Source organism: Clinocottus analis, unplaced genomic scaffold (assembly GCF_023055335.1).
Source record: "Clinocottus analis isolate CAN_PGR_092001 unplaced genomic scaffold, fCliAna1.0.p SCAF_6, whole genome shotgun sequence".
NCBI lineage: Eukaryota > Metazoa > Chordata > Actinopteri > Perciformes > Cottidae > Clinocottus > Clinocottus analis.
Genome location: NW_027176218.1, coordinates 6,284,722 through 6,306,310, shown reverse-complemented (window position 1 = coordinate 6,306,310; position 21,589 = coordinate 6,284,722). Strand labels below are relative to the sequence as shown.

The following is a 21,589-nucleotide window of genomic DNA, read 5'->3' as shown; positions in this document are numbered from 1 at the left end:
GAGCAGATGGAAATCCGTTGTGTTTAACAGCTGGGGCCTCTAAATCCTGACCAGAAGTATGCACCATTTTCTGCAGCACACACGCCATCAGTTCAACATCATGTTTATACGCAATTCTCAAAAGTCATTAAGTATCAAGATGATAAAACAATATTGAGTATGTTTTTTTAGGTGTGAAGGAGGGCCTGGGTTAAATAGATGTGCAATGGTTTGATACGACCAGATGAATTGTGAATATACAGTTTTTACTCTATATTTAGTCCCTTGTGATGAAATTACGCCTTTAAACATTCCTTGAAAAATCTGTATTTTTATTGTAATAAATATGTACAAACAGAACTAAGTTGACCATTTACTCCCTCTTCAAGAAGCAACAACTCATGCATGCATTTCTTTTTAATACATGAATCTCTACAACGCCACAGCACATTTCTGCAACAATATGTTATACATGCAAACTGAGCGGCTTGCAAGGAGTCAGAATTCTGCTTTCTGCTGATGTTTTTTCTGAGAGGCGGGAATAATAGGGGAAGACAAAAATGAACACTCAAGACCCAAGCTAACTGTGTTGTTGAGCTTTGTATTTACAGTACCGGTAAGTAGATGTCAATATTCACCACAACGTTAGATAAATCAAGATGGCACAGCCCTCGATATTGGGCATATTCTGATGGAGTCTTTTCTTTCTTCTTTTTTTTTACCGTTCATGTTGAGGGATTTAAAATTAAATAGAGGTACCACGGAGATTCTACAAAGATTCCTTCTTTTCTCTGTGTGTGGAAGTCTCTCGAGCGAGAAAGAGAGTCTTTCCGCTAAATTCAACAGGCTGGTATGAAAGCACAGTGATTAAACACAGAGCGACTGAGCTGTTCTCAGAACCAGCCGCTCCATGAGCGGAAGCAGCGCACGATATCACGACGACTGAACTGAACACTACTGATTAATTCTGCAGCGGGAGCAAATTGTTATGAAGATACGCCTGCATTCATTGGTCAGTTTACATTTTTACGCTCACTTCACTGATGAACACAACATTCTTTAAATCCAAATATGATTCAAGGTTTTTTCAAAAAGGGATTCAAAGGGAAACAATCCATTCAGTACAAGTTACATTACACTCATACTGTCCAATAATGATGGATTTGAAGAAAGAAAGCATCTGTCAAACTCTCCCAATGGCACATTAGCATCACATGCAGTTTATGGAGGTTTTACTTTTCAACTGTTTCACCATCCTCATCAGCAGTGAGAGGGGGTTTGGTTGGTTTCCTGTTGGAGCACATCCCTGAGAACTGGTCACACAGAAACGACCCATGGTTGCCCTCCTGTGGTCGAGGAGGACTTCACAGTCACGTCCCAAAAAAATGAATTCATCAAATAAAACATCTATTACAAAGTAACATCTATTAGATACCGCGTCTCCATCATTCAAATTCAATAAATGCTCAGTCCTGTCTAATAGCACATTTACACACATGTTACAAAAGTCATAATATATTGTAAGAAAATAAATAATCCAATACGTCAGTGCAATGCACCAGCCCTCTCAGCGATCACAGCCGTGATTGAAGCACATCGCCCTGCTCACATTCCCTGTTCACGCACTTTAAAGCAAAGCGATTACACAAACTGTCACACTGTTGGGAGCCGTCGCAGCACACACCACAGCAAATTAACAACAGCTGTCGAAACGACAAGGAGTTCAGAGTGCGGGTGATGTCACGATTATTTACCACACCTTGAAGCCTATATTTCACTTGCGTAGCACGACACCATTCAACATTTCCAGACAGGATATTTACACAAGGCATACAGCGGAGCGTCCCTTTCTCGAGACACTCGCAGTCAAAACTGATAGCAGCGTCAATAAAGCGTTCCCTTCGGTGTGGCACTTCCCGGCTGCCTGTTTATCTGCCAGACAACCGCAATCCAGGTTCAGTACGGCTTCCACAATAACAACTTCCGGGGAGCATGCTCCCCTTCTGAACTTCCAGGTCTGTATGGAAGTGGGAAGGGAAGCAGCGAGGGGGTGTGGGGGGGTGTGGGGGGGGGGGGGGGGGTGGTGCCGGGCGGTGCCAACGCTCCTCAAATTCCTCCCGTGGTTGGCAGAAACAGATGGGAGGTTGCGGGATGAGCAAACTGGGCGACAACGTTGAGGCCTGGGATGGTTGTTTCCCCCCCGTCTCAAAGCTCTGTGGTCTCCCAGCTCACCTCCCGCGGAACCTGGCGTCATTTAGTCCCAGTGTGGATGACCGTAACGGTGGAGGGCCGCGGGCGCGACAGCTCGGCCTCCGTGGACGGTTCCTCTCGTACGGCAGAGGGGCCGTCAGAGTCCTGATTGTACACGTTAACAGCGGAGGGCAACGCCTCTATTGGGGGACCTGAGGGAGGAAATGCAGTTTTTATTTGCCAACGCATGGAAATATGAAGAAAAAAATTAGGGATGAGTCTGAAAATATTTTGATCAAAGTCAGGAAATCCCCTGAAGAGATCAAAAGCACCAATGGGTTCAGGCGCCAGCGTGCTTCTTCAGAAGTGCTTATCGGACGGATGAATAATTTCACAAACTCCCTCCGTCTTTGTGACATTGGATTACATTCACACCCACTTCCCGAGAGAAAAGGAGCCGTGGTTTTAACTTCTCCCTCAGCTCTCTTTTGTCACGCGTTACACAACAACTTCTGTCAATTTTCGAAATGTCATCCAGGAGAGACTGCCTGTAAATATGCGGCGCTCTCCCCCAGAATTCAAACGATAAAGCATCGACGCTTCTCGAGGCCAGACGGGTTTTTCACTCTGCAATTGGAGCGAGGCCGTTTCGGAACGACATGAACTGATTTTTCCCCCCAACATGGTCACACAGCACGTCGTACAAATAAGTTCAGAGCGAGCACAATTCGATCTCGTGGTCATCAGTCGATGCTTGACGAATTCTCAAGCCTTTCTGTGGCACTCATCCTCAAAACAAGTCACACACGTTTACTTTTCATTTTCTAAAAAAAAGACAACAGCACTGTTGTTAGCAAATGCTACTCACACTGGAGTAAATCATTTCCAGCCAAAGATTAACTTAAATAAGATATAAAATATCACCAAGTTTTATTTCTTTCATTTTTGATCTTGGATATGATTTCAACCTTTTTTAAAATGACGGTGTCTGTCTTCAACAGATACGCCTTCATTTTATTCTGTGCGGGACGTCTGCACCGGCTCGTGTTTCGGCGCCGTCTCACGGGCGTAAACGCGACTTGAAACATTTCTTTCGGCATCAATTCTATTTTTCCGACGATAAACGTACACACGGGAGCTAGATGTCCGCTTAAAGAGAGCAGCAGCTGGGGTGCGGCAGTGCACTCGACTGTTTCATCGCTCGCAGCCGCTCACGGCCAGCGGCCGGGTTAGAGCAGAGAGTGAGGAGACGGGGCGCAATCAATGGCAGAATAAAACAGGCAATAAAGGGAGTGAGTCACCACAACCATGAGAGGTCCTTGAGCATGCAGCCATAACTAGACACCCAAAATATTACACTTGCTGCTGCAGCAGAATGCATGATTAGCTGCGGACAGACACAGAGGGGCATATCCACTAACTCACCCACTCACGGACACTCGCACATATGCGAGTGATTGCATGATTCTCCTAGCGTGGATCATATTAATAAACAATTTCCATGACTACTGTCTGCTGATGAACACCATGATGTGTGGTTTCAAAGGCCAGGAAAAAGCTAATTAGTGGACATCGAATTAAGATTACTTTGTCGTTGTTGTTAGGCACAGCGTATAGAACCGACTGTCACCGCTACAATATATAATTAACCCATAAAGAGAACCCATTAATCGACTATTAATGCCTTTTATACTTTCGGCTGATCTGAAAGAGACGTCTTGACCTACAGTCCAAAATAAAGTGAATGAATGCACAAGGATATAAAACAAATAAAAGCAGTCAAACTTAACATTGAAAAAGTTGGAACCAGTTAGTTTAGTAAATAACTTTGATGGTTGATAAAATAACTTGTAAACAAAGTGTATTAGTGAGGTGGTACTGTAACACTGTTGAATAAAATGGCACCACAAAAGCAGTGACCACATGTCAAATCCGTTTAGTCTCTTTGAGTGAAAATTACACCTCAGGAGCTTTTCAAACAGTTTCCAACTATTTCAACGAAGAGGCCAGCAGTGCGGCACTAAATCTTGGACCCGTTTGTGTCTGCAGAGACGTCTGAAGTGTCACTCACAGTCCTTCAGGGAGAGCGGGGCGCAGTCCACAGACTGGCTCTTGGCTGGAGCGCGGCTCTGAGGGTTGGACACGGCGTTGTGGATGCTGCTGCCAAAGCTGTTGCCCAGCTGCAGACGCCTCATGTGGCGGATCACAGCCGTGGCATTGAAGGCTTGCTGTGAAGAGAGGGTGTAAACAGACACGTGTAATGCCAGACAAACCGCTGTGTGTTTCTGCTACTCAGAAACAGAGAGAGTATGATCTCATCCGTCTCGTGGGCTCACCCTCCATTTGCTTTTGGCAAAGTTTTTCCGCATCTGTCGACTGACTGATTCATGTATGTTCTTGCAGAGAGCGGTGTCTCCAGCGATCCTGAAAGTTAAAAGTCAAGTTTTTGAAGACCTAAATAGCAATGCACAAATATAAAACACAGCATTACCCAAATACTTTATATTTGTATCTGTAATACCTCCGAGTATCGTCCTCGTGCTGTTTTTTCTTGTTTACTTGGATCATTTATTTTGATTGTGCCACAACGTGAATGATTGATGGACGCCATGTTTTTGCGGGAGCTCACACACTGCATCCCTGTCTGTCACATTCATCATAATATCGCTGTGTGAAAGCTTGTCAGTGAAAGCCATTTCTCTCTCTTTATTACACCTGTTACTGGTGTCACAAACCACATATTTGTGTGAGAGGCCCCACCTGCCCAGGACCCCAAAGGCCCATTAAGGGCTAACAGACCCATCCATATTGGCCACCTCAGCCGGAGACAGCGGCCCACGCCCGCTCGCTCTCGTTAGCTCCGGGCTCAGGCCTGGGAAGACATCATAATTGTTCATTAAAGCTTCCACATTCTTCAAGGATCCTTCAGGATGCCAGCCGCTAATTGGCAGCCATTTATTCAGCAGATTTCTTCTCAGAGGCCCGGCGGTGCCGAGCAGAGGTGGGTTCGCGGCTCGGAGCCATGGCGACAGATGACAGTGGGAGGACATTTTCTCCATGACAAATGCGTAAGCCTGGCAAGCCGCATCATACTGCGGTTCAATCACACCAAAGTGTGTGTGGTTCCCTGCGATTGTCTGTTTGGGGTGCAGTGTGGTCTGCGGCAGTTAGCTTCTCACCAAGGGTGCTGAAGAGCCTGGTCACATATGAATCTCTTCTCCGGGTCCTTCTCCATAAGGCTGCCGATGAAGTCTTTGGCTGTGGAAGGAAATGAAAAAAAGGTGAAAACCATGTGTCCAGCTGAGAACATGTTCTCTGTAACAGCGTTGTGTGCTCCAATCACCAGATTGCTTTACAACGGTTGCTGGACAGAATGCAATTTATTAGTAACATACAAGTTCAATTACTTTACTTTAACCAGGTAATGTTGCAGTAGTTGGAGGTTACAATATGTGGCTGATTGCCTCCTTCTTAATGGGAATATTTAAACCCAATAAAATATGTATGTAATAAACACAATCCTCCATTTTTTTTACCCTTAAAAAGACACATTCTGAGCCGACTTGCTAATCATAAGACTCTAGTCTATGTCATGCCTTAGTCTAATAATGTGAAATTATTAATTGAGAATAAGAGCCAGAGTCACTCAGATGAGTGAAACATATAATAGAGTACATACAAATATGTGAACACTTCCTTAAACAACAACAAAGAGAAATTGGCAGTAAGCTAGCTCAGTAACGAGTCGTCTTGTTTGCGCTAATGTCAGATTCCCTTCCATTATCCAAACCGCTTACATCCTATTTGGGATCCCAGCTGACATTGGGGGGAAGGCAGGGTTCAACCTGGATACGTCGCCAGGGCACATGTAAAGACACACAACCATGCACGCTCCCATCTACAGGCAATTTAGAGTCCAATTAACTTTAACTGCATGTCGTTGGACTGTGGGAGGACGCCGGAGAACCCGGAGGAACGCTTACACGTGCATGGAGAACATGCAATCTCCACACAGAGTGTAAAATAAATGAAAAGGTTCAATTTATTTTACAAAAGCATTGGAGGTTGAAGAAAAAAATAATAAGCTTCATATTTCTTCTACATGCCACTTTAACTCTGCAGAATTTAGGCAGAACTGTTAATTAACTCATTGACTCATCTATTACATCTTTCTGGGTTTATTTAGTTTCTTTATTAAAAAGTACTAGAGAACAATGGGACCTGTAAAATAATGCGTTACCTTTTATATTCTCAACACACACACACGTCATAGCTCACCGGAGTCTGATATGTCGTCCCAATACGGTGCGTCGAACTCATAGTCGGCCTTGAGAATCTGCTCGAAGAGCTTGGAATCGTTCTCGTCATAGAAAGGAGGGTAACCACACAGCCTGGAGAGATGAAGACGCACGATTACACAACAACAATCTGTGTGAGTGCCGTCGTGTCGCTGATGTTGGAAACTTGAACTCAAATCTAAATGAGGATTTGCTGTGACCTAATCTCACTCCCTGGCAGTTAGATTGTTCCTATAGCATACAACAGGAGATGGTTCAGAGGGATTATAGAGATAAGAGGAAAAAAATAGGATCAAAACGGTTCATATTTTCATATGTGTATAAAAATGAAACGCAAAACTGCAGATTTAAATTCTGATCTTGAATATGAAACAGTCTAAAAGTATTCCATAAAAACCACCAGACTCATTGGTGAGGACTTCATAAACTCAATTACCTTAAAATGTCTCACACCTAACGAATGGATAACGAGACGAGGGATTTTCTCTTCGCGAACGAGCAAGAACACTTCATTAAGTTGGCAGCAACACTTTACACTGGAAGCTTCACAGACTAAACGATTCCCACAGCCGCCGTTTCTATTTTACAGACACCGATTAAATGGTGTGTATTAAAATTGGGATATGGTTTTATGTATTTCGCGTCAGACTGCTTTCAGGTTTTCTTCAAGGTGCCACGTTGTATTGTTTTTAGGACGTGAGATTTCATATTCATGTTATCAATGTTTTTTTCTTCTTCATATTTTACTATTTCAGCCACGCTATGATTTGCTTCTAGATGACTTCATCAGACTGGTCCAGACTGAAATGTTGACAACACTCAGAGTCACATGAAACGTTGTAGAGACATTCATGGTCCCCAGAGGATGAGTCCTAATGATGTTGGTGACCGTTTTACTTTTCATCTGGCTCCTACATGAGATTCATATTTTAGCTTCTAAGGTAAATATCTCACAACTGTTGCCAGGGAAATTTGGCAGAGATATTCATGTTCTCTTCCAGATGAAACCTAATTACATCTGGAAATTCTTGATGAAGAGGTTTCTAATCTGAATGAGGTTTTGCGTGTGGTTTCTGAAATTCCTATTGAAATTTGAAAAAAAAAGAAAAAGAAAACATACAACAACAAAAAACTTGGGTTAATAACCGTATTTATATTTAAAAGTGAACACTTACAGAATATAAGCGATGACCCCAATCGACCAGCAGTCCACAGCTTTACTGTACGGCTTCTGAGCCAAAACCTCGGGAGCTGGAACAATGAAATATAGATTTTTTTTTTTTGTTGAAATGGCCAGAAAACCTAATAGTCATCGAGTGTTTTGACCATTCATCGTGACACAGAGGCTGGAGAAGAATGCAAATGTTTGTTGGTTTGCCTGCAGCAGATGGCTACGGTTGACCTGCGGCTCCTGGCAGATTAGATTAGATCATGTTTAGCCAACTAGTGCATCTAATTATCTCGGTGGATGTTTCCCGAGCTCAGAGGGCGTCCTCACCAACGTATCCTGGAGTCCCGCAGGCGGTGGCCATCACGTCACCTGTTCCCTCCATCTTTGACAAGCCAAAGTCACTGATCATGATTTTTGATTCATCGTGGGGGCTGAAGTACAGCAGGTTCTCGGGCTTGAAATAAGAGGAAACAGGTTTTGTATTCATATGACCTCATGTACTGTTTGTGTGGATTCATTTCAGTCGACCAGGCGGCAAAATATCAGAGAAAATGTGAAACTAAATCCCCTGGATTTGCCAGTGAAGAGTTGGGGAGTGTTAAAGCCGATCCAAGAGGCTTCATCAGTTTTACCCGAGATGGCAAATCCCCGACATTTAACCTCTGTGGGGGATCCTCATGAAGCACTCACATAATATCATTCGCTCAGGGTGAATGGCAGGGATTTCCCCTCTCAGTGGGACGGAAGAGTTCAGAGTGAATTCACGGTTGTACCTTCAGGTCTCTGTGCACTATGCCCATAGTGTGCAGGTAGTTAACTGCATCCAAAACCTGTCGAATGAGCCGACTGGCGTCCATCTCTGTGTAGAAACCTTTCTCCACGATGCGGTCAAACAGCTCGCCTCCAGAAACCCTGTCAACACAGACAAGTTCATCATTTCATGTTCGTTGTGATATTATATAGATGTATATATTTATTATCGAATCACAAATGATTGATTTCATGTAAAAACGCTGACTACAAAACGTTGATAGGCTGACAAACCCCGAAACATTCTGCTCTGTTTCCATTGTCCTTTCTGAAAGTGATGTATTCTTAATTTTGAAGCCGTAGCTGTACTAATCCTGCAGATTGTGCATTTACTGTCAGGGCCCCAAAAACCTAAAACAGAGTCCTTGGTTATTCATTCCTTTAAATCTATCCTACATTTTTATTTATTTCCACACACCTGCATTTCTGTATCAAGAAGTGGTTTTCTGTGAATTGTCTGTTTTCACTTGATTTGATAAGCTACATGTTCATTGAGCAAATTCAAATTCATTTAGTTACGGCATATATTTACACATAGTTTCTCCTTTTTTTAATGTTAAGCTCTTTGTACCTTTGTTCTGCCATTTTGACTTATAATGAAGATAATAATCATTACTGGGACTCAACAATGACACTGGTGCACATAATATCATAATAAACATAATATCTCATTCAGCTCAGTGCAAGAATTGACTGGATGATTCATTTGCAGCTTTATTTTTCCTATTTTATTTCAGTAAGCATCATACGTCATCAAGACTTCTGAGACTTCTTTGTCACATGATGTAAACCTGAAGGCTTTGTAACTGATGCACCAGATTATACTTTGAAAATGAAGAATGAATAAGTTGAGAATCAATTTTGATGATGGGCACGCTTAAAAGGACGACTGGCAATCACCGTTTTTTTAGGCGTGAGACTTAGAGGCAACATGGCTTCCCTTTGCAGAGGTACAATGTTGGTGCATTAGTCACAGTCGCTGTGAGATGATGTGGTGAGGGGAAAGGTCTCTAAAATGATGGCGACATATGCCACACAGGAGAAGCACACAGAGGCTTTCACACATACGCCTTCACAGACCGACTGAAATACATTTTGCAAGATATTTGCAACATGAACAACACTTTAAACTTTGATGCCGAGAAGATTGATATCGCTGCCTGAGCGGTGAAAATGAAGCAGAGGAGACCGTTAGCTTAGTTTAGCACAAAGAATGGAGACAACAAGCGTGCCTTTGTCCATGTACATAAAAGAAAATACTAAAAACTGCCTATCAGCATTTATCACGTTCATTAATACATTTATATTTCAAATTTCATATGTGTTTTATCCGTACAAAAACAGAAGTGTAAAACAACCAGCTGTAGTTTTACAGAGGGTTATGTGAAGCTTGGAACTTGGAAATTCTTTCTGAATTTGTATGACATGAACTGAAATGAAAACCTTTCACTGTCAGTTATAATTCTCTGTATTGGTGTTACTTTCTACTTTTGTAAATATATCTGTATAAGATTCTATTTATATACAAATAAACCAAAAACGATGTGCTAATGTTTTCCTTCTGTCATAAAAAATGTCTGGCAGAGAGGAAAACAAATCTTTTGTGTCGTGCAGCGGACAGAATATTCTTGCATCAAGGTGTCTGTGAGGTTCCTGGAAATAGTTTCAGAAAAGCAAGAAAAGGGATTTTCTGAAAAACAGATGCCTCGCTCTGTGACTCAAACATGATAATGATAATAATACTTAATTGGAATAATCCGCCACATGACCTCTGCCACAGATATTACAGTGGTATCAATTTTCTTATCTAACCTTGAGGAGAACAATATTTTGTAATATCTCATTCATCGTTAAAGCATTATTCACACAAACATTCATCTGAGGGTAAAAATGCCACAAGGACACAACAGATGCTTATTTAAGACAGAAAAAAAAACCAGCACAATATCAAAATGGATGGCTGAATGGGAGATAAAGAGCTGGCCCAAACAAACCAAAGTGACGGGTTGAGGTACTTACAGCTGCATTATGAGGTACAGGTGGTTGGAGCTCTCGTAGATGTCCTCCAGAGCCACAATATTCTCGTGCTTTATCCTGCAGAGGGAGGACAGAAAATTCACTGTGCTTGCCGTCAGCCTCGGTTCAGTTCGGCACAGCCCAGTAATGAGGAGCAATTAGCTTTATCTTTTGTTAAAACGCTGCCCTGCCAACTGATTTTGTTTTGTGGCTTTATTTAGCAGCATTTTTGCAATCACACTGCGTTTGTGTACATGTGTATGTTCACGCTCGTTGAAAATCTTTCTGGCAAAGTGTATATTCACTCAAGGGGGGGGACCTTTTGTGTGTGATGGAGGAGGTGGTGGAGGAGGAGGAAGAGGAGGAGGAAGAAGAGGAGGGGAGGCATCAGAGGAAAATATGCTGGGAGTCTGTGTCCTGGCAACCAAACAACAAGGTTACTAAAAAAATGAAATAAAATAAAGCTTCTGCTCGGAGACATGCAGATGACAGAGCGTGCTCGCAAGGGCAGCTGGCTGAAAGGGAAAAGGTGGGTGTGGAAGAGGAGGCGGCGGGAGAGTCTCAAAGGACGAAACAACCTTCACAACTTCCTTTCAGAAAGAAGTGCTGAACGAAAAACGAGGTGGCGGTTTGAGGGCCGTTAGACTAACAGAGCCGAGTGAGGAGTGTGAAAAGAGGGAGGAAAAGGGATGAGAACTCAAAACAGTGAGAGAGAGGGAAAAAAAAGGGAGGAAGTCAAAAGGATAGCAACTGTAACCAGGCAACTACACCCAACAACTGTCGAGCTCACTTGAAGAATGACTGATAACTGAGCATCTCGGGGGAATTACCCATCAGGCCCGGGAGGAGGAAGTATTGTCACCTGATGTCAGCGCAATCCTGTCAAACCCTCTGTGTCTGTGTGTGTGTGTGTGTGTGTGTGTGTGTGTGTGTGTGTGTGTGTGTGTGTGTGTGTAAACCCAAAATGGTGGATAGATGAGATTCGACAAGCAAGTCACTTAAGCCTGGCATTGGCTGTTAAATAAACTGAGTGGCACCTGCATCCCAACTCTGAGTCATGACTCTGAGAGGAAACACACACACACACACACACACACACACACACACACACACACACACACACACACAAGCTTCCCCGAGGACGCCACGAGGTGGTGACCCTTTTTTCTAAAGTGCCGTTCTCCTCCTGCCAACTCCCCCGCGGCTCAGCCATGCGGTACCTACTTCCGGAGCACGGCGATTTCATTCTCGATACTCGTCTCCTTTCCCTTCAGCGCTTTTTTCGGGATGCACTTGATTGCCACCATCTTTCCCGTGGCCTTCTCCCGAGCCATCACCACTTCAGAAAACGCCCCGCTGTAAGGGAGGGAGAGGGAGAGGGAGGAAGAGGGAGGGAGAGAGAGACACAAGTTAGTTCTGCATATGCGCTCAGCCAATATTGACACAGAAAACCTATCGTTACCGAATAGATAGAGGGCACTCAGAGGCGCAGACAGGCCAGAGTGCACAAACAGCATATTGTGAATATTTACTGAGAACTGGCAAAGTCCTGGCGATGGCCGACAGCCGTCTGTGTTGGCTTACGCTCGGTGCTCGTGTGCGGCCAAAAGCACGGCAAACACTTTTAAAACCTCTAAAAAAAAAAAAAGAAAAAAGAAATCCACCCATTTAGGACTAGCGGATAGCGTGTCCTCCTCTTACCAGCTGTCTCCATCCACGAGAGCGTATGAAAACAAATACGGAATTAAGGGAATATTTGCTCAAGCAATCGGTATCTGTTGCTATGATACCACATTCAGTCAAACCTTAATAAATCCCGCTGAGCAGGCAGCGTGATCGCTTCCCACCCTCCTTCCAAGGTTGTTGTTTTTTTTTTATTTGCACACCTTCACAGGCACCTTTTTCCTCCATGCACCCTCAGAAGGTGCTTCATGTGAACATGAAGAAAGGATCATTCGATTTGAAAGTCCCAGGGTCGTGTTCACTGGACCGAAACAACCACCGCGATACAAAAAGAAAATCCTTGATTCACCGGTGAAGTCCTGAGTCGGATGAAAGCTCGTTTGCTGCAACGCATCAGCATAAGAAGTTAAATAATGAACCGAGCCTGAGGCCAAAGTGCTGAGATTTTCCAGAGCGCTGTGGTCCAACTGCGGTTCATAAATTCTTGATCAACTCTTCTGTTTCGAAAAACATGCAGTTTTCTATTATTATAGCGTAAACTACAGCTGTGGTTCTTATTCTTTTTTACTTTTTGTCCTCAGAAATAAAGTAATAATGTGTACAGTTGGAATTATTAATTGTATTGAGAGGGTGGTCATTGGATGGATAACACTTGTACATCTAAATGCTCTATAAAAGGTGATACAGTATGTAATGAGTTAGGCACATTATGTATTTACAACAATGATGTTGCCAAAGGTATAATGCAACAAAAGAGCAATTAACTTCTAATCCACCGTCATCTCTTCAGTAATCTCTTAACAAAAAAGGACAAGCCCAGAGAACATAGAAATAGCCGCGACCCTGCGTTATAATTTCCTTCCTTTTTGACAAAATGTGTAATTGCAGAAATAAGCGTCTTGCGGGATCGTCATCGGTCACACAAAAGTGAACGTGACATCACACATCGTAAGTGACCCACCGCTTTACAAAAAGCAAAAGGGCCATTATGTACTCAAGGTGTGATCAGTTCCTCCCAACGGGCTCTGAAGTCAGCCACACTCGGCGCACTAAATCCCACGAGGCCATCAAATCCACGCTAATCCCTCACTCCACCATCACATGGAGCTGGGGGGGCGGGGTGGTCAGTCAGAGCCAACACACATAAACACCAACCGTGAACCAACAAACACACTACCGGGAAGGGGGAGGGGGGGTCGCAAAGCCCCGACCCTGCAGGTGTGATGAGGTTGAACACACACTCAGACAAACTGGGGGGGCTTGGAGCGCACGCCCTGCCGGCTTTGACCTCATTCTGACACGTGACGTGGGACAATATGTAAATGCGCGGCCTTGTGTGAGCGAGGGAGTCGGTGCATCACTCGCTGGCCTGTCACACCACTATCTTCCCACCACAGCTGTTGCCGTGAGGACCATGAGCATCATATCTAGTCGGCGCATGCGACCAATTGCCCCCCCAGCGGTGCTGAAAAGTCCTCCACCAGCACGCAGAGTCTGTCAAACCACAATCATGCTTGCTCTTTTTTTTTTCCTTCAGAGAGGAGGAGTTCAAAGCACACTTTCTGCAGCAGGCGACACACAATGACAAAAAACCACAGGAACTTACTGAGAGGGTGGTTCGAGCGCGCCGCGCCATTTCTGTCCCCCCTGCTAACCACACTGACTAGCAGCAACATCACTTCCTGTGAATGACAATATGACAGAATCCAAGCCCGTGTGCGACTTCCCTCGCTCTGTCAGCGCAGGGAGCACGGCAAACCGTGCTGCAGGCGTTCAATCTATTAATTCCTAATTCACAGGAAAGACAAGGTGTGATGTGTGTGTGTTTGAGACATATGGTGTTACTGCTCGCATGCTCTTTCTGCACATGCACACAAGCACACAGATAGAATATTTTCCAACGGAAATTACAAACATTTGCTGGTTCCAGTTGTTTTAAGTTGTGAAAATGTTGTTTTTCTTTGTCATATGAGATAGTAAATGAAATGTACAATGAAACGATACGTCATTCATTACTTTAAATGCTTAAAAATCGAGAAAATGTTTAGAATCAAGGAGTAAAATAATGGTCAGTTGTGCTGCAGCACGACGAAACTCCACCACCTATGTGACAACCAGCATATGTAATTCATCTGGTCATCCTGGACGTGATCTAAGTGGTGAGAGAAACCTCCATCCCGTCCTTTATTTAAACTAACTCTATTACGCAAGACGCATTTGAGTGCATGGCTGCAAAATGTCACAGACCACACAATCAAGTCAGCACACTGACTCACTCGGTTGAATAATAATATTAGAATTTTAAGTTCCTCCCAGAACTCACTTTTCACGGCTCTTGGATGACAGCATGATGTGCGCGCGTGTGCGTCTGCAGTCACACAACATCACCACACTGCAGGACAGCCGAGCCACACCGGCTGACTAATGTGAAATGTGAAATGTGGGCGGTGCTCCGCGTGAAACCTGCGGCAGATGCCTGCAGATGCAAAGTGAAGCCGTGTGTCAAACAATCCAGACAGAGCACTTTTTCAGGCCGCGACCTCAGGTAGTGGCCCTTATGGCGGTTATGAAAATGAAGGGTCACACTCCATGGAAGGGGGTGTTGCTCGGATGAGTCTGAGGATGGCTTATTGACATTCACTTTATTGCGCTGAGTAATCACACTGAATCATCTTGTGTAAGATGCAGCGGCCCGTTACGCAACATATGGGATGGAAAAGTCAGACTTGATAATCCAGGTGGAGCGAAAACTAGTGCGACCTCCGGTGCTCAAAGTCACCCTTCAACGATGCAACAACGTGACAGATTATACAATCTATATTTGTTGTTAATGCCGACAGCTCGGCTCTATGGGACGATCTCTGATTCTCCTAATCACGAATATGAAAGTAAGTCATCAGAATAAATGTACAGCAAACATGAAAGGTACACAGTGTGAAAATGATGCTGGCAACAGTTTTAAAAAGATACACAAAGCCTTCTTGTCTAACACACTTCACACCATCTGCTCAGCTGTGGTAACAGGTACTTTCTGCAATGTGCGCGTTACTAATCACCATCATCTGGAAAACAACAATATGAGTCTTTCTGCTTCAGGAGAAGTTTTCTGTGGATTAGGTAGTTTGCTGTAAATAATATTCATAAGGCCTATACTAGACAAAGTATTCAGATACTTTAAGTATCAGCAGTGATATTACAGCCTGACTAATAGTGGATTTTGGAGGCCAATACCAAAGTGAAAGATATATCATTTTAAGATACAGATACATTTAAAACTAGTATACAGAAAGAAAGAAAAAGTACTGTTAGTGTAACGTTATTAAATATAAATAAATTCAATCATTTTAAAGCTAATTTTAACTTCTTTACATGCTGATGGGCAGTTTAATCTAAAATGTGCCAAAGTGTATAAGGTGATCAGACGCTTACTATGTGAAATCTGAAGAAAGCTAACATGATTTGTCAAATATAGAGTTGACAAAAATCAGTCAACCTCCATTTTGATGCATTTGAATCACTTTTCAAGCAAAATGACCAAACAGCGAGAATATATATGTGAGAATATGTTGCTTTCTTTGTCTTATTGGAGAGTAAACTGGATATCTTTATGTTTTGAAGTGTGTAGGGACAAGTCAAGCTTGTCACCTCCGTCTGAAGGAAATTCTTATGGGTCATAATAAAATATGAACACCTCAAAATGATACTCCTTTCCACCAGTACATAGCAGTAACATCATCAATCTAGTTGTTGTTTCCATGTCTTGTTCTTGCTGCCAGACCAGCCAGCACTCGTTGTATGTCCTTCCAGGTACTAAACTGCATTGATCTGGTGCTGTGGAGTTAAATCAACTCCAATAATATGATTTGAATGAAATCCAGAAGCTCTCACAGTCCCAACGAATGAAGCCGGAGACCATTACCCAACCACACACCCGGACCCGAGGCTACTTTCCAGGAATGTGCACACATCAGACTGCTGCTCAACCAGAGAAAGATGGTCAGTTTACAGGGCGATAAGCGCTGATGCCACCCATAAACAACTAAACGAGGGAGCCATATCTATCGCTCGAGGGAAATGTTTGTCAGAAATCTGTCTGAAACCTCAGAACAGCCCGTTGGAGAGAAGCAGAATTATTTTAATAGGGGTGATTATCGCTTCCTGTGCTTTGATACAGGCCGGTCTGGTACACTTCAACTTCCTGAGAGCCGAGGATAGCACACTGTGGCTTCACTGGGGGAAGGGGGGGGGGAGATGGACACCAATGGAAAGCATTAAACGTACTACGCATTATCTTATTTGACTCTCCATCATTATGGTCAACGACAAAGTGTCTCCACCCACAGAAAATGTAGCTGGAGGACAGTGGTGGTGGGAGGCAGTGGCTTCTTCAGAGGGAGCAACCAAGGACTACATCCTAGTTGCCTAGCTGCCATTTTCCCTGCATCAAGGACCCAACTAGTCTCTCCACAAGCCGCGTTTCAGAAAATGATCAATGAATGGAGGCAGTCACTTTAATGCATCACAAAACAAAGCTTTGTCAGAGCCAGGGTCAGTTTAATATAGAACGCAGAGGCCTGTTTGCTCATCTCTTTGATTTCAAGAATGTTCCTCTTTGATGCCAAAATGAAGAATTAAGACGTGACTTTAGTCAGCAAGAAGTGACATGAATGTGTCAGCTAAGCTTTGTGTGGTCGAATGTGGGAGTTAGGAGAGGATAACTATGGCTTTTTAAGCTCAGAAGGAGAGACTTTGGGGAAGAAAAAATGAAGGAGGATAGAAAGGATGAAGACGGAAAGCATCATTTTTGACATTTAAAACAAAGAAAATAAAAAAAAAGAGAGCCTGCAGCTTCATCCAAGCCCTCGGGCACGAAGTTAGACGTGTGAAATGCAGAGGAACAGCTTTTCTCCTCAGGCCACAGACTGATCAACAAATACAATCCACTGCTACAACCCACCTCGCCAGACAGGAAGCACATCTTCCCCATTGATAAATATCGAATTGCGAGCCAATATTATTTTCACTAAATCAATATTTCTATATTAACAATGGATGACAATACATAGAGATCGGGGTCACGCGTAATGAAGAGCCCACGGTTCCCCTCAGCTCCACAGACCGCTTTAGAGACCTTTATAAGCAGATCGGCCTTCATGCAACTCATGCACATTAAATACAATTTCTTAACCGCTGTCTTTTACGTTCATAAATTGTGACGGCCGCTGATACAGATTCCAGAGCCATAGCAATCCTCATGTTAACTTGCAAGAAAAAAAAAATACAATGTCGGATGCTTCCTTATTAATCAGCCGGCTGGTAAAAAGCATCTCAGACAAACGTCAACATGCCCACTGGGAGCAGGGCGAAGGTTTCCCCCGTTCTGCTGCAGTCACAACACATGCCAACCGGGATCTGTGAAGGCGCTTGTGGTTAAGTTACTTCATTTGCTCCCACAGAGCATCAGCAGCTTAAGACTCTGAAATTAGCCACGAGGCAAAGTGGCAGTGAAGTAGGAGGACTGGCTTCAGTGGCCAAGATCTTATTAAGCCGCAGCAGCTAATGCAAGTAAACAAGGGCCGGTGTGGCCAAAGCCCCGACACGCCGCGGGCTTACTCCCCAAACTCCTCTCAATGTCTGATCTGTCTCAGGGGTCACAGTCCGGCCTCCAGCTGGTGTTGAAATCCAATCTTTGTGCAGCAGAGGGGGAACATGTTCACTTGACTAAAGTAAAAGTAGCAATAGCACAATGTAAACAAGACTCTGTTCGTATAGGTCTTGCCTTCAAAATAAAAAGGTGAAAATACAGAAGTATACACTGCAAAATGTGCATCAATGAAACTTAGTGTCACTGAAATGTACTTAAATGCAGCGAAGGGGCCCATGTCAGTTTGGTGTTTAATATTTTAATCATACGACTGCTGTTATTGTTGTAGCTGGTGGAGGTGAGGAGAGTTTCAATTTTGACAGTTGGGCATTTGTACTTCAACAATGCATCATATTTCATAAACTACTGAAATATAAAATATGCTTGGTAACTCTTCTGTGTAATGTTGAGTAAAAAAAAAAAAGCTAAAATGTAAAAGTATAAAGTACCTCAAAGCTGTACTTGAGTAAATGTACTTCCACTGCTGGTGAATGTAGAAGCTGCAGAGGGATGATCCCTCTTGGACGCTGACGGGGAAACTTGATGAAGAAACTACAGTTGAAAAGGGGGAGCAGCAGCAGCAGGAGGAGGAGGGGGAGGAGGAGGAAGATAATCTATGTTTCCTCGTCCTACCAGCACTCCTTCCTTGTCCATTTTTAATCCTCAAGCAAAGCTGCAGGGCTTCTCTGGCCCAGGAGGCCCGTTGTGAACCCTGCTGTGTGACAACGAGGCACTCCCTGACTAAGAGGCACGGGAACTAAGAAATGGGACTTTCTCAAAGTCAATCGTGGCGAGGACGCTGGTCACGATATGTGAGCCGGGGTCGTGGGCGAGGGACGCGCGTTCCTCCAACCTGGCCATTGTGCGGAGAGTAAATCACGATGATTCACTGCCGTTAGTCAGAGGCGCTTCACACATAGACGAAAGCCTTGGGGAAATCGGAACAGCCTCCAGGTAGGAATGTCTGCCTGTTTAGTGCAGCAGATGAAGTGTCGAGTGCGCTTTATGAATCACCAATCTGCAAGAGATTTTTATGATACTGCTTCTCAGGAAAAACAGTTCTGTTTGTCATGCCGAGCAGCACAACATGAGATGATGAAGACAAAGATTAATACGTTGACACAACATGCTGCATTGTATATTACAACAGAGGTGACTTGAGGCCAATTTTTCTTTTCCAGCAGAGTCCAAATGAAAGAAACAAACATATTTCCCAACAGAGACCCCATCCTCCACACAGCACTTCCCCCGAATTTCCAATAACACAGACATCACCTCATTAAATTCCTCTCATTTAAGGGAGGACAGACATGTCTTCAAGGGGCGAGGACCCAGATACACTGTGATGGCACGCAATTGACAGCCTGAGACCTCTAGCAGTTTGGGGGTCTTCCATTCAAGGGGGCTCTCGTCAGCCGAATAACTTATACGAAGAAGACAAGACATGAAGTAAAGCAGAACTAACAGTGGCCCAAAATAAACTCTGGAATTTTGTCTGAAGGTCCAAGGGCAAGAGAATAACTTCAACCCAAGTGGTCCCTGAACGAGTGGAACAGAGCAGTTCCCATAAGAGTGTTGACAGTGCGAACAAGTATCTGTCTGCAAAGCAGACACAACACACATGTCCTCCTGTTTGAAGGAGAACGAACGACATGAAGTCACCACAGACGGTGGCTCACGTGTGAGAGTTGTCTCAGGACTTGGAGTGTATGCAAATGAGCCCTGCTGTCTTTGTCATAGTTGTATCGTGTTGTACAAAACGACCCCAACAATAAATGGCTGCCTGCGCATGTGAGGCCACATGCTTCAGCTCTGATCAGATCTGTGGTGTGTGACGGGGGGGGGGGGGGGGATCATTAAAAAAAATGTAAAAAAATAACACGCTGCAGTAGTTTCTTGAATGAACTGTGACATAACGGAGGGGGCATCACGCGTGTCTGACTTCACACATTATTGTGTCTCACGAGGCATTGTTTCCGCACCCTGGACAATTAACTGAGACTTCAATGTGAATTTCTTATTTAAAAAAAAAAAAAAATGGAATCATGTATTTTTCACACGGCTGTAAGTTCAAACAGGCCTTTCTTTTCCTCTTTCTCTCGGTGTCGAGCCGTTAATTCATCGCATATTCAACAGCTGTCAGTCCGCCTTTTCATTTCCGTTAAATCGGTGCAATGTGTCATTGTTGCCTTCTCGTTTGCACAACTGGATACAAAGTTTCTCGTCGCCCGCACGGCCGCGTTATCTCGTTCTACTCACGTGCCAAGGACTTCCTTGAAGTCAAATATGTTCTTGATGTCATCGACGTGCTTTTTCCAAGATCCATCGCTGGACTCGCCGTTTTCTTTCGCCATTTCGCACCAGGGGTGGGGAGAGGAGATGAAGCAGGCAGAAGCAGCAGCGAAGCAGCAGCAGCAGCAGCAGGAGGAGGAGGAGGAGGACGAGGAGGAGGAGGAGGAGGAGAAGAAGAAGAAGAGACGCTGCTGGAGGATCACAACAGTCGTCTCACCCAGACACAGCAACAACAACAGGGGGAGAAAAAAAAAAAAGAGAAAGAAAAGTAGTGCACTTCTGTATTTCGCCGAATGGTTTCCTGGCTGTTTGTCAGACTCTCTCGCTTCTCCTCAGCTCGTGCATGCAGCCCGGCGAGCCCAAGGAGGAGGTATGTCCTAGCCGGAGAGGTTATTTGACTAATCTGTTTGACGTAGCGGATCCCGACTCTGAGCTTCCCCACTGTTCAGATCACTGTGACGGGGAAACCAGGCTCCCACCCCTCCTCCTCCTCCCTCCCTCCATCCCTCCCTCCCTCATCCTCCTCCTCCTCCCTCTCCCTCTCCTCCTCCTCGTCCTTCTCCCCGGGCGGGTTTCATTCAGTGTCAAGGCGGCGATGCGGTGAGCTGAGGTCGGGCAGGCTGCAGGAGGAGGGGGACACTTGTCAGTCGCATCCGAGCCGCTGTGTACCCCGTGGTGGTTATGGAGGAGCAGTGGGAGTGTGTGTCTGTCTGACAGCGTGCACACTGAACGATGTAAGTGTTCGCATTGCACCAAATCACCGGCCCGGTGGAAACTAAAGGGTCCAGGATTTGTGTGTGTGTGTGGTTGTTGCACAAATATTGCTTTCATTTAAAGATGAGTTGGAATGCAGGGGCGTAGCTAGGAGTAATGAAGGGGGGGGGGGTCTTGGTTCCCTTAAACTTTCCTCCATGTTTGTCTTTTGGAGATGTCACATTGCTTCAAACCCAGATGCAGTGTGTATACATTCTGGGTCTTTGGGCCTCGGGCAGGTTTTTGACAAGAAATTTTTTTTAAAAAGTGTGGAATGAAAAGATGTCTCTGGTTTTGCTGCATCGATTATTTATTCTACGGATTGTCAGTTGTGAGTCAGACATTCGGAGCGGAGCTGTCTGAGATGAGGCTGCAGCAGCAGGGGACGATGGCAGAAAAGATGCAGTCAAGTCCGACAGTTTCCAGCAGCCTTTCAAAGAAAACACACACAAATGATCTGTAGGATTTTTTTTATTTATTTATATTTGTTTATATTTGTTCATAAATAAACATGAATGTGGAAATGTGTCTGTATCTGGCATTTTATTCTATCTTTTTCGTAATATCCGCCTTGCAAAGCACTTTGGTTGCTCGTTTTGATCAGTGACAACATGAAGCTCCAATTACACAGAAAAAAAGGACTTCATTATTGAGGTCCATGTGTGAATGACGTCAGAGCAAGTCTGACACAAATCTACCCAGCATGCTTTGCACTGCTGTGGCCGGTCATTGCTCATCACAGCCTTATGTTGT

General features: G+C 44.2%; 1 protein-coding gene across 2 annotated transcripts; it reads right to left on the bottom strand.

Moving 5' to 3' along the window:
• Positions 1 to 2,039: 2,039 nt before the first annotated feature.
• On the bottom strand, positions 2,040 to 20,414 carry camk1db (calcium/calmodulin-dependent protein kinase 1Db). Of its 2 annotated transcripts, none has more exons than XM_068602891.1 (11): positions 20,051 to 20,414; positions 11,689 to 11,820; positions 10,468 to 10,542; positions 8,412 to 8,550; positions 7,966 to 8,092; positions 7,643 to 7,718; positions 6,448 to 6,560; positions 5,349 to 5,427; positions 4,506 to 4,593; positions 4,241 to 4,397; positions 2,040 to 2,381 (listed from the first exon to the last, which is right to left on the bottom strand). In XM_068602891.1, exons 1-11 carry the CDS (start codon positions 20,143 to 20,145, stop codon positions 2,230 to 2,232), a joined length of 1,233 nt encoding a protein of 410 aa, XP_068458992.1. In that variant the 5' UTR covers positions 20,146 to 20,414; the 3' UTR covers positions 2,040 to 2,229. The 2 variants fall into 2 exon arrangements, with proteins under 2 accessions (XP_068458992.1, XP_068458991.1); XM_068602890.1 differs by lacking the exon at positions 20,051 to 20,414 and adding an exon at positions 11,997 to 12,142.
• Between the last annotated feature and the right edge of the window lie 1,175 nt (positions 20,415 to 21,589).